Raw genomic sequence first — 12,767 nt, 5'->3', positions numbered from 1 at the left:
TTTATTTTTAAAATATATTTTATTGATTTTTTACAGAGAGGAAGGGAGAGAGCTAGAGAGCTAGAAACATCAATGAGAGAGAAACATCGATCAGCTGCCTCCTGCACACGCCCGCAACCCAGGTACATGCCCTTGACCAGAATCGAACCTGGGACCTTTTAGTCCGCAGGCCGACGCTCTATCCACTGAGCCAAACCGGTTTTGGCTACTATTAATTTTTTAATTGATTTCAGAGAAAGGAAGGGTGAGAGAGAGATAGAAACATTAATGATGAGAGCATATCATTAATCGGCTGCCTCCTGCATGCCCCTACTGTGGATCAAGCTGGCAACCCAGGCATGTGCCCTGACCAGGAATTGAAGCCAACCTTTCAGTGCACAGGACAATACCCAACCAACTGAGCCACAAAGGCCATGGTAAGATATTATTTCTTTAGTATAATTCTTTACTACAGCTGTCAAAATAGAGAGGCTTGATCCAGGACCTTATCTAAGAGTTTAAAAAAGCAGGCAGATCACTTCTGGCAACCAGATCTCTCCCTATTATGAAATACAAAATCCTTCTGCATGTACCCAATATTTGAAATCTAGAGTGGTGTGTGCTGACAGTGAAACCAAATGAGGTACTTCCTTTTAATCTTAAGAGAAATATTTTACTGCACATTTTAATCACTGATTCTCTACACCTACTCTGAAACATAAACTTTTGATTCTTAGTAACCTGGGAAATCATAGTAAAAGAAAAGCCACTTTATTAACAGTTTATTATAAGTGTAGAGCAGTGATTCCCAAAGTGGGCGCTACCGCCCCCTGGTAGGCGCTGCAGCGATCCAGGGGGGCGGTGATGGCCACAGGTGCATTTGGGGGCGATGAGTAACTGCTATTAAAATTAAAAAAAAATTAATTTCCAGGGGCTGAGTAATATTTTTTCTGGAAAGGGGGCGGTAGGCCAAATAAGTTTGGGAACCACTGGTGTAGAGGCTCTTGATTACTATGTTAATACACTATTTACAGAAATGAATACTACTTAAGATACGATTCAATTCAACAAATACCAGATTTTAATAATGGAAAGTAGAAACTTCATGAAGATAAAATTAATGTCTCAAAACAATTCTTTAATTGAACACAAGAAGTAATGAAAAAATGCCAACTATATAGTTTTATTTATCCATATTCTTGGGTTCTCATTCTGTAATAGTGCAATGAATAAAAATTATAATTACTGTATAAAAACTCTATATGAAAGATAATAATTCTTCATAAAATCATAGAAAATACTTTTTTAGTTTTTGTTTTTATTGATTTTTAGAGAGTGAGAGGAAGGGAAAACGGAAAGGGAGAGGGAGAGAGGGAAAGAGAGAGGGAGAGGGAGAGGGAGAGGGAGAGGGAGAGGGAGAGGGAAGAGAGAGAGAGAGAGAGAGAAGGAGAGAGGGAGAGAAGGAGAGAGGGAGATGGGGAGAGAGAGAGGAAGACATCAATCTGTTGTTCCACTTATAAAATGCATTCATTGGTTGATTCTTGTATGTGCCCTGACTGGGGATCAAACCCACAACCTTGGCGTATCGGGATGACACTCTAAGCAACTGAGCTACCCAGTCATGGCCACAGAAAATACTTTTAAATCAAGTGGCATAAGCTATTTTCTATCAATAATTCTTTAAAATCAACAACAGGGTAAAATAAAAGAGAATAGTCATTCTAGTATGATATAATACATAAGAAAATAAAAGACTACTAAATAAGAAAATAAACCTTATTTTTCTCTTTTAAAACATGAGATTAGTTTTTGCTTTAAACACTTAATTATTTTGTATATTTGCAACTATGTGGTATTAAATATTATTTTAAATAAAAAGAGTCAATCCCCACTCAGGGCATGTATAGAAGGCAACCTATCGATGTTACCTCTCTTTCTCTCTCTCTTTCCCCTTTTCTCCCTCTCTAAAAAATAAAAAATAAAAAAAAAGAGGCAGTTGCCAGAGTTTAGACATCACAACCTTTTTTTGTCATGGCTTATTTGTTGTGATAAAATTAGATTATTATATTTATTAATGTATAATTAAATAAGACATCAATACATTTATATTATAATTCAAATTTTTACTTATGAGTCCCACTTCTCCTCCCTAGAGGTAATGACTTATCAATTGGATATGTTTCCTTTTATTTTGGTGTGCATTGACATTCGTACGTATACTTTTAAAAAGTCTAAGTATGATTGATTATGTTATACAAATTTTTTCATGATTCATTTTTTCCATTTAAAAAAATGTCCTTGCCCTGGCTGGTTTGGCTCAGTGGAGAGAGCATCGGCCTGCGGACTGAAGGGTCTCAGGTTCGATTTCGGTCAAGGGCATGTACCTTGGCTGCGGGCACATACCCAGTAGGGAGTGTGCAGGAGGCAGCTGATCGATGTTTCTCTGTCATCGATGTTTCTAACTCTCTATCCCTCTCCCTTCCTCTCTGTAAAAAATCAATAAAATATATTTTAAAAAATGTCCTTGGGGCAATATACCCCAGACAATATAAGTGGAACTACTGCATCTTTTTAACTGCTTCATAGTATTCCATATTATAGATGCAGTATATATTTAACACTGCTCTATTGACTGACAATTAAAAATTTGACCTCTACAATCTACATATATTATTTCAATGGCTATAGCACTTGTTTTTAGAAGTACTACGGTTTCATTTGTAAACTGCATCTGTAAATTGCATGAAATTTGATAAGGCTTTCAATATAAAGATTTCAGCATAGAAACATTAAAAAAGACTCCTTAAATATTTAAAAATACATAATAAATTATACAACACATGGTTGCAATAGTTTTACTATTCTATATCCAGTTAAAGTTATTTTATAAAGATCTATGCTTAGTCTCATAAACTCTAGAAATTCAGGAAATTGTCAACAACAAAACAAACTGGAAGCTAAACTGTAGAGACAAAAGAAAAACTATTTCTATATAATATTATGAGACAAAATCAAATTCAACTGAAAAAAACTGTCTAAATTAACAGAATGCTAAACAAAAATATTATAGCAACAACTAAATTGCTTTCCTAGATAGCAGGTTAAAATATTAAGACAGATACATCATTTATTTTATGAGAGAATTACCCTTTGCATTTTAATTCCTACTTACAAGGAAGTTTAGGCAGTTTTATTGGTAGAAAAAATACTTTCCTAAAAGACTACATCTAAAAAGTAAAATTTGGATTGTTCAAGTACATTTGACTTTCTCAGTTCAGGCTCCAGCAAATTTAACTGAATAAACAAAAAATTAAATTTAAATTTCTTTTATGCAATACTCCAAAAACAGAACAGATGAGTATAAAACAGTAAATCTACCTGTTAATATCCCTGGTTAACTAGACATGTCAAATAACAACCATTAAAATCAGAGTCAGTCTCAAAATATAAAAACAAATTAATAGTACCATGGTAAATATCTTGAAGTGATCCGCCACCACAGTATTCCATACAAATCCACAGTTTTTCCCGACTAATATGAAAGAAAAAGAAAAGTATATTAGCTAGTAATTCTCAACCACTCACAACTGTGAAGGCTCAGCACACCAAGATTTAGGATGAATTATTACAACAGAAAATTGCCCTGGCAGTCTCTCTCTTTTATTTTTATTTTTCCTTTTTACTGAATTAATTGGGGTATGGCAATCTCTCTTCAAGCTACAGAAAACATACTGACTTCAGCATTGTTCCCATCTTACATAGTTTGGAATATGACAACTTTTATAAGCTAAAACACTTACTTGTAATCATTCATAATATTTCATTAAGGTGGCCAGATAAGGCATAATTGCATAAATGGAGGTGTTACTATTAATATAGAGGGAAACAATAAGAGAACCTGAGAAATTTTAGAACTTTAGACAATATAATTTTTAAAATTTATATGTATAACAGCACTGACATAAAAGGGAGGGAGAGTGGTAGCAAAGAAATACAAAGAGAGATTAGAAGCTTTTTTTTTTTTTTTTACCTGAGATAGCTCCCAAAGTAGGCAACAATGTTGCAATGTTTACATTCTTTAACCATAAATATTTCTTGCTGAATCAAAGAAAAATCATCTCCTGAAAAACAAAATAATAGCTTGGTCATCATGTTAGATTTTGAGTCTCTATATATGGGAAGGATGGAAAACTTTACAATAAATATTAGAGATGAGGAATTCTTACTACTTCAAAGGGAATGTAAACTGGTACATTCTTTCTATAAAACCAGAAGCTATAATAATGTACAAAATCTTTGAACTCATAATTTTGCTTCAAAAATTTTTTTCTTGAGATATGCAGATAAATGTTCTCTACAGTGTGACTTAACAATTAGAGAATGATTAAATAACTTATGGTATAGTTATAGATATAATATAGTTAAAAACAGGTTTTGATATGAAAATATGTTCATGTTATATTAAGTGTAGGGATAGTTTATATAATTATGTAAGTACATATGTATATAGAAAAAACGTTTTAAAAACATACACCATATTTATGTCTGGGTAGTAAAATTAAAAGTAACTTTGCTTTCTTCTTTTGATTTGCATTTTCCAATCTGTCTATCACAAACCTATATGAGTTAACAAGAAAAAGTTATATTAACATGAAATATTATTTATGGGAATTTATAGTTGTTAGATACATTCTGGCACTCCATTATGAACCATTTGGGGCTCTTGCCCCTCCTGGCGATTTTCTTCTCTCTCTAAAATCAATAAAAACACATTAAAATAAAAAAAAGATATTTCGTCTTAAATATTCTGCAGTTTCACCACTACATTTGCACATGGGCATTTCTTATTATTTATTCTGGTTGAAATTCTTAAATATTTGGTGTTTTCTCTGAGTTCTGAAAAATTTTCAATAGAAATGCTCCAAATGCCTTTGTCAAATTGTATCCTTAATTAGACCTAAGTTAGATCTTTTCACTCTATCTTGCACTTATTTTATATTCTTCCATATTTTTGCTTCTTTGAGCTATGTTTTGCATAGTTTCTTCATTCAATCTATATCTAACTTTGTTACATCTATTGAATTTTAAATATATAATTATTTTTCATTTTCAGAACATCAATTTGGTTATTTTTCAAATCTGCTTGTCTTTCTTTTAGCAATTTATTACTTTTTACTCATAGTTTCAAACCATTCTTTTATTTTTCTAATCATATCGTATGTAATTCCAAAATCTGATGTCTTAATAGTTCTGTTCTGCTTGTTGTTTCTGCTAGCTCTTGCTCAAAGCACCTTAATTCCTTGTGTCTTCTGTGATTTTTGACTCTTGAGCTAATATTTCTTGGAGCTTTATGTGTGGGAATTCTTTCAAGCTTGAGTTAAAGTGAGAGACTATCTTACCTTCTGCTATGTGACTGGGTGTGCCACCCAAGGACACATTTGCAACTATTAATCCAAGAGTTTTTGTTTGTTTTTGCTAATCCCCACCAGAGGATATTTTGACCATTGATTTTTGGAGAGAGTGGAAGGGAGGGAGGGAGGAAGAGGAAAAGGGGGAAAGGGTAAAGGAAAGAGAGAGAGAGAGACAAATAGACTGGCTGCCTCTTGAACACACCCCAGCCCTGGACACCCTTGGGTGCACAGGCCAATGCGCAACACTGGCCAGGGCAAAAAAACCCCGAGGTTTTTAAAGCAACACACACAGTGCGATTCCAATTCAAGACAAGCAATATTTATTGTTGTTGTTTGCAGATGACGAAGTACAATTATAGAAAACCCTAAAGACTCCTCCAAAAAGCATTAGAACTAATAAATAAATTTGGTAAAGTATCAGGATGTAAAATTAATAAAGAAATCGATTGCATTCTGAGCTACAGAAATGGTTAATCATTTTTAGAAATAATCATTTGTCTGTGTATAAAAAGAATACATTTTTATATACCAGTAACGAACAATCAGAAAAAATTAAGAAAACAATTCCATCAAAATTAAAAATTGCCTAGGAATAAATTTAACTAAGGAAATAAAAGACCTGTACTCAGAAAACTCTCAGACACTGAAGAAAAAAATCAAAGACAATACAAACAAATGGAAGGATATACCCCAAACAGCCAAAGCAATACTGAAAAAGAATAATTTTTCAATTGAGCAAAATGAATGAAGAATGCAAATAAATAGGACAGTCAATTCTAACAAAACAATTTCTTTGGGATGCCAATCTTAGACTCTGAAAATTCAACTAAAGAGAAAAATCCTATCCATTTTAAATTCACTAATTTAGAACCTGGCATTGTAGTTCACCTTATTTATTAGTAACAGAAAATATTTACATTTCAACTTTATCTTGTGTTCAAAAACAAACTGGAATCTAACTGAAAAAGAGTACCCTAGAATTAAGTGATTTTTACCTATTTAAATAGCAGGAAATATCTAACCGTATTAGTTTTCTATATCTATTATGTAAAAGAACATATTTGGGGGCTTTTGTGACCTCAAATTAACATTTTCCACCAATTCAGGCTTGAGCTTTCCAAATACTGAAGATAGTATACTAATGTTTTACTCTACAGATTATTTTTAAAAATCGAAATTATTAGATTTGAAAATAAGAGCAAATAGTGAATAGCAAGAACGTAACACTTAACTAGGATAGCTGACATTTGTCCCATTTGGCCAAAGCCCCTACTTTGGAATTTCTTTGAAGAACATTAACAAGGCAAACTAACAGCTGTTTAAATCTTTATAGACATTGACTTTTTAAAAATTTGTTCTTCTTTCTGTGCTTATCCAGAAAACAAGACAAAAGTGAGAAACGTTTTAAACATCTATTAAAAGATACTTAAAGATTCTTACTTATTTTTAAAAAACTGTTATTTTATTTAAACATACTGAACTATTTCATGATTACTTCAATTTAGCATTTAAAAAAACAAGCAAGCAAAAGTATACTGCATTAATGACTCTGGGTGGTAATTTTATTAAATCCCATCCCTGTAAGTAAGACTTACAGTTTTCAACAAACTATAATTTGCATAACTTTAAAATATTATCATATAGTTTCACCATAACAGAAGGATAATTAGAAGAGAGGAGAGAGGGGAAGGGAAAGTAGGATTCTGATGATTAACTGTCCTAAGAATCTTGCTCCTATTCTGGCTATTGGCTGCTACTAACTACAAACTTGTTTGAGCAAATGAACATCTGTAAATTGAGTTAGAGGTCTAGCTGAAATTCAGACAAGGACAGGAAAACATGGTGATAAACATCATCATAATACCTGCCTCCTGTTCTGGGGTAGTTCTGATGCCTGAACAAAGAGATGGAAAATGCAACTAAAAATCAAAACAGTATCACTAATATACATTATTTTCTTTCTTTTTTTTTTTTTTTAAATAAAATTTTTATTTTTTGTCCAGTCTCTTCCTGCATCTCCCATTTCCCTTTCCCCCCCAAGAATAGTCAGTCCATTCCCTTTCTATGTCCCTGATTCATTATAATCACCAGTTCATTCTGTACATCAGATTATTTATTCACTTGGTTCTTAGATTCACTTGTTGATAGATGCATGTTTGTTGTTCACAATTTGTATCTTTACCTTTTTCTTCTTCCTCTTCTTAAAGGATACCTTTCAGCATTTCGTATAATACTGGTTTAGTGGTGATGAACTCCTTTAGCTTTTCCTTATCTGTGAAGCTCTTTATCTGACCTTCAATTCTGAATGATAGCTTTGCTGGATAAAGTAATCTTGGTTGTAGGTTCTTGGTATTCATCACTTTGAATATTTCTTGCCATTCCCTTCTGGCCTGCCAAGTTTCTGTTGAGAAATCAGCTGACAGTCGTATGGGTATTCCCTTGTAGGTAATTGAGTCTCTTTCTCTTGCTGCTTTTAAGATTCTCTCTTTGTCTTTTGCTCTTGGCATTTTAATTATGATGTGTCTTGGTGTGGTCCTCTTTGGATTCCTTTTGTTTGGGGTTCTCTGCGCTTCTTGGACCTGTAAGTCCATTTCTTTCACCAGGTGGGGGAAGTTTTCTGCCATTATTTCTTCAAATAGGTTTTCAATATCTTGCTGTCTCTCATCTTCTGGCACCCCAATTATTCTGATGTTTGTACGCTTGAAGCTGTCCCAGAGGCTCCTTACACTATCTTCGTATTTTCGGATTCTTTTTTCATTTTGCTTTTCCGGTTGGGTGTTTTTTGCTTCTTCGCATTTCAAATCTTTGGCTTGATTCTTGCGCTCCTCTGGTCTGCTATTGGGTGTCTGTATAATATTCTTTATTTCAGTCCGTGTATGCTTAATTTCTAGTTGGTTCTTTATCATAGCATCGAGGGTCTCATTAGTTTTCGTGACTCTCTCCTCAAGTTTATTGACAGCTTCTAGCACATTTTTGCAAGCCCTCAAAATTGCGATTTTTAGCTCTATATCCTCCATTTCTGTCATGTTTTTTTGTCTCCGCATTTTTTATGCTTTCTTGGTGCACCCCCTAGTGGTCTTTGTGCGCAGTCTTGTTCTAGTTGAGCCTTGATTGTTGTAGTTAATACTAGAGGGATTTGACCACCAGGCCGACTGGCTGTGTGAATCAGCTGTGTCTGCCGCGGAAAACTTCTGTCCTCTGGGGAGGTGCTAATCTAGCCTTTGCCTGAGGCGATCTGGCAAATGGCTCTGCGCAGGGCTTGGGCGGGGCGGGCTCAACAGGGCGGGCGGGCGGAGGGAGCGGTTATGGCCCCTCTCAGTCCCGTTCCCAGAGGCTCTGCTTCTCAGAACCCCCGGAACCGCTGCAAACCTCGGAGGGAAAGCTGCCTTCCAACTGATGCCAGACACTCCCGCTTCTCCCGTTTGGGTCCGAGTCCCCAGCGATTCGCCCGTATCTGGAGCTCAGAGTCTGAGACTCCCCCCTGACCGAAAACGACAACCGCGCTCTCAGCCACCAGCCCGCTTTGCGCGCGCACCTCCGCACCTGAGTTTTTTCCACACTGCGCCTCCTCTGAGCCTCGTTGTGCTGTTGTTTTTCCTTCTAGTTGAAGAGTCTCTCCTCAGCCAGCCTTCCTGTGGTTCTGGGTGATGTCCGTTCCGTCTTTTAGTTGTATTTTTGAAGTGGTTGTTTGCGGCAGCAGTCTCCGGTGTTTACCTATGCCGCCATCTTGGTCTCTCCCTACATTATTTACTTTCAATACTAATCACTGGTATGTCAAACTTTATCTGTAATATGGTATCATATTTAATAAGCAGCTACTATTAAAATGTAATACAGAAATGGTTAAATCATTCTTAGAAATAATCATTTGGCCCTAACCGGTTTGGCTCAGTGGATAGAGAGTCGGCCTGCGGACTGAAGGGTCCCAGGTTCGATTCTGGTCAAGGGCATGTACCTTGGTTGCGGGCACATCCCAAGTAGGGGGCGTGCAGGAGGCAGCTGATCGATGTTTCTCATCGATGTTTCTAACTCTCTATTCCACTCCCTGCCTCTCTGTAAAAAATCACTAAAATATATTTTTAAAAAAATAATCACTTGTCTGTGTATAAAAAGAATAAGAAAAACATGAGGACCTAGGAAGGAATGCTGACTTATCTTTTTCAATTGTTTTTGTGACTAATTAAAAAACCAACACTCTGTGCCAATTTATTTTTATTGTTAACGCTAATGTTCACTTTAGAATTTTTATGAGTATTAGGAAAAGCCTCAAAGGCAAATTTTCAGTAAAATTTTAAATATAATATAAATGTAAATTGCCAGGGGTTAAGTCAGTAAATCAGTAATAAAATTCAAGGCTCTAAAATTACTATAAACTTTAATTATTTTTAACTGGAGTGAAAAGTATTATTGAGTTTATAGCTGCAATTTCATTTACTTAAAAAAAAAGTTTTGTTTATAATGAATCAGACATAAGGCTTTTTGTAAGTCATACTGGCAAATAATTATCTTTTCATGTCTAAAAACAATTCTAAACCAGCTCATCTGTTAAATCAATATAAGGAAGCACTTTTGTAATGTACTGGCTTAAGTGCAATTTTTTAAAAAGCTGAATTCATTTCTGAAATACAGCTGTCTCCAGAATTATCTGACATATCTGAACTGAATGATGAAATAATTCTTTAGCATACCGTCAGATTTTTTATCTAAACATTCCCTTAGGTCTATTGTGAAATGTGAAAAACACCATCTACTCTGGCTTTACTGAAAATGCTAAAACACCATGCTGTAAAAATCTATGGTCATACAGAAAACATTTCTTTTAAAGGCAAGAGACAAAAGGAAAAAAACTCCACAATTAAAATGTAATACCCTAGCTGGTTTGGCTCAGTGGATAGAGGGTCAGCCTGCAGACTGAAGGGTCCCAGGTTTGATTCCGGTCAAGGGCACAGGCCCAGGTTGCAGGCTCGATCCCCAGTGTGGCGTGTGCAGGAGGCAGCCAATCGATGATTATCTCTCATCATTGATATTTCTCTCTCCCTCTCCCTTCCTCTCTGAAATCAATAAAAATATATCAAAAAAAGTAATGAAACAACCCAAATAAATAAAATCACCATCACAAACAGAAGATCAATTCCTCAATTCTAAAGCACAGATGATGAAAATAAATGAAACTGTTTTCTGAAAAGAAAAGTATATACACTTAAACTAATTTAGAACCTGGCATTTTATTTCTCAGGTGACTAATTTTTAAAATTAAAATCACTACTAACCATGAATAAAAATCTAAAGGTATAATAAAGATTAAGGCTGTATTTTCTGCACATCAGAGCTTAGAGAAGATATGCAGGCAGCACTTGGTGCCACAAACAATCAGGCAGAAGCAACAAGTCACCTACCTGTAAGAAGAAAAATATCAGGCTGGCCTTACAATTTTCTCTAACAGTATTCAAGGGAGAAAATGTCTATAGGTTTTTTGGTTGTGGGAAAAGAATGTATAATACAATAATTATATAGATATTAATTTGTCATTCTTATACAAAGACAATTATAATATTCATCTGTACAAAGAATATACTGTTCCAGGTGTTGAAATATGGCAGTGAAGACAGATCACTATTCTCATGGATCTTACACTGTAGGAGAGACTGACCTTAAACAAACAAATATATATAAATAAATAAGTATCAAGCAGTCACATGTCCTATGCAGAGAACTAAAATAACCAGCGCCTGGGTGTCTACTTTAAATTAGGTAGTCAGAAATGGGTCTCTCTGAGGACACAACATTTAAATTGAAATCTGAATGACCAAGAATCTCCTGAGCAAAGATCATGAAAAGTAGTACTTCAAGTAGAAGACCTAGTTTAATCTTGGACTGTTTTATTTCATTTTAATCCTCACCCGAGGATGTTTTTATTGGTATTTTTAGAAAGATAGAAACATCCATGTAAGAGAAACATCCATCAGTTGCCTTGATTGGGGATGAAATCCGCAACCTTTTGGTGTATGGGACAACACTCCAATCAACGAGGCTGTTCCAATAAAAAGAAAGCAGAGGCAGAGTAAGGAAGTGGAAACGATACATGATGAGCTCAGAATAGTAGACAGGGCAGCTCATATAGGGTTTTATAAGCAAGGTTCAAAGTCTGAATATTATTCTAAGTGGATTTGGAAACACCACAAATGTTTTAAAGCAGGAGAGCACAAAAATTTGTGTTTTAAAAAGACCACTCTGGTAGTTTTATGGAAACTAGATGGTGGTAGATGGGAAGTGTGGGAGAGGAAACAGGGAGGCCAAGAGAGTGGAGATGGTAATAATGAGAAGTAGTTGGATTCAGGATATGTTTTGGAAGTGGAGTTGAAGGAACTTGCTGACAGACTGACCCTGGAGTGCAAACAAAAGAGAGAAATCAAGGCAATGGCTTGGCTAACTGCCTAGCAAAATGGGGAAGACTGATCGAGGAAAAGCAGGTTTGGGAAGATCAATTTGTGGATTCAAATTATATTATCCCTAACACTTACATGATCCATCCCATCAACAGCTAACCTACCATGTATATGTGTGTGTGTGTCTAGAGGCCCGGTGCACGAAATTTGTGCACTCAGTGGGTGGGGAAGCGGTCCCTCAGCCCGGCCTGCACCCTCTCACAATCTGGGAGCCCTCAGGGGATGTCCGATCAGTCGGACATCCTTAGCACTGCCGGAGAGGCGGGAGAGGCTCCTGCCACGGTCGCTGCGCTCGCCAGCTGTGAACCTGGCCTCGGGCTGAGCAGCACTCCCCTTGTGGGAGCGCACTGACCATCAGGGGGCAGCTCCTGCATTGAGTGTCTGCCCCCTGGTGGTCAGTGTGTGTAATAGCGACCAGTAGTTCTGCCTTTCAGTCAATTTGCATATTACCCTTTTATTATATAGGATACACACACACACACACACACACACACACACACACACACACACACACACACACACAAATTATATTATCCCTAACACTTACATGATCCATCCCATCAACAGCTAACCTATCTTATATATGTATATATCTTCTATACTATTAATAAAAGCCTATGTGTTCGTCACGCCCTCACTCCATGATGCCCTCACACCACAACAAGCGATCACCAGGAAGCTGCGTGCGCAGTGGGCATGCGCGGGTGGGCGGGGCTGCGTGTACATGTGAGTTGACAAGGGCTTGACGCTGTGTGTGCGGCGCGGAGGTGGGCCCGTGGCTCCAGCCTACCTCTTTGGGGCAATCCATCAAGGAACCCCTTATGGGTGGGTGGGGCCTACCTCTTTGGGGCAATCGATTTCGGGGCTCCCACACTGTGAGAGGGCACAGGCCAGGCTGGGGGAACCCCCCCCCCCCCCCCACACGGGGAGG

At 36.5% G+C, this 12,767-nt stretch overlaps 1 protein-coding gene across 1 annotated transcript in view; it reads right to left on the bottom strand.

The window, feature by feature from the left end:
* MAP4K5 (mitogen-activated protein kinase kinase kinase kinase 5) overlaps positions 1-12,767 on the bottom strand; it is a 119,324-nt gene that overhangs the window by 74,855 nt on the left and 31,702 nt on the right. Inside the window, exons 5-6 of the mRNA XM_005867917.2 lie at positions 4,010-4,100; positions 3,447-3,511 (exon numbers count right to left, since the gene is read on the bottom strand). Coding sequence (XP_005867979.1) covers positions 3,447-3,511; positions 4,010-4,100 — 156 coding nt within the window. The remainder of the gene's footprint in view (positions 1-3,446; positions 3,512-4,009; positions 4,101-12,767) is intronic.

This window comes from Myotis brandtii, unplaced genomic scaffold, assembly GCF_000412655.1.
Source record: "Myotis brandtii unplaced genomic scaffold, ASM41265v1 scaffold253, whole genome shotgun sequence".
NCBI classification, from domain to species: Eukaryota; Metazoa; Chordata; class Mammalia; order Chiroptera; family Vespertilionidae; genus Myotis; species Myotis brandtii.
This window is presented reverse-complemented; position numbering and strand designations above follow the sequence as displayed.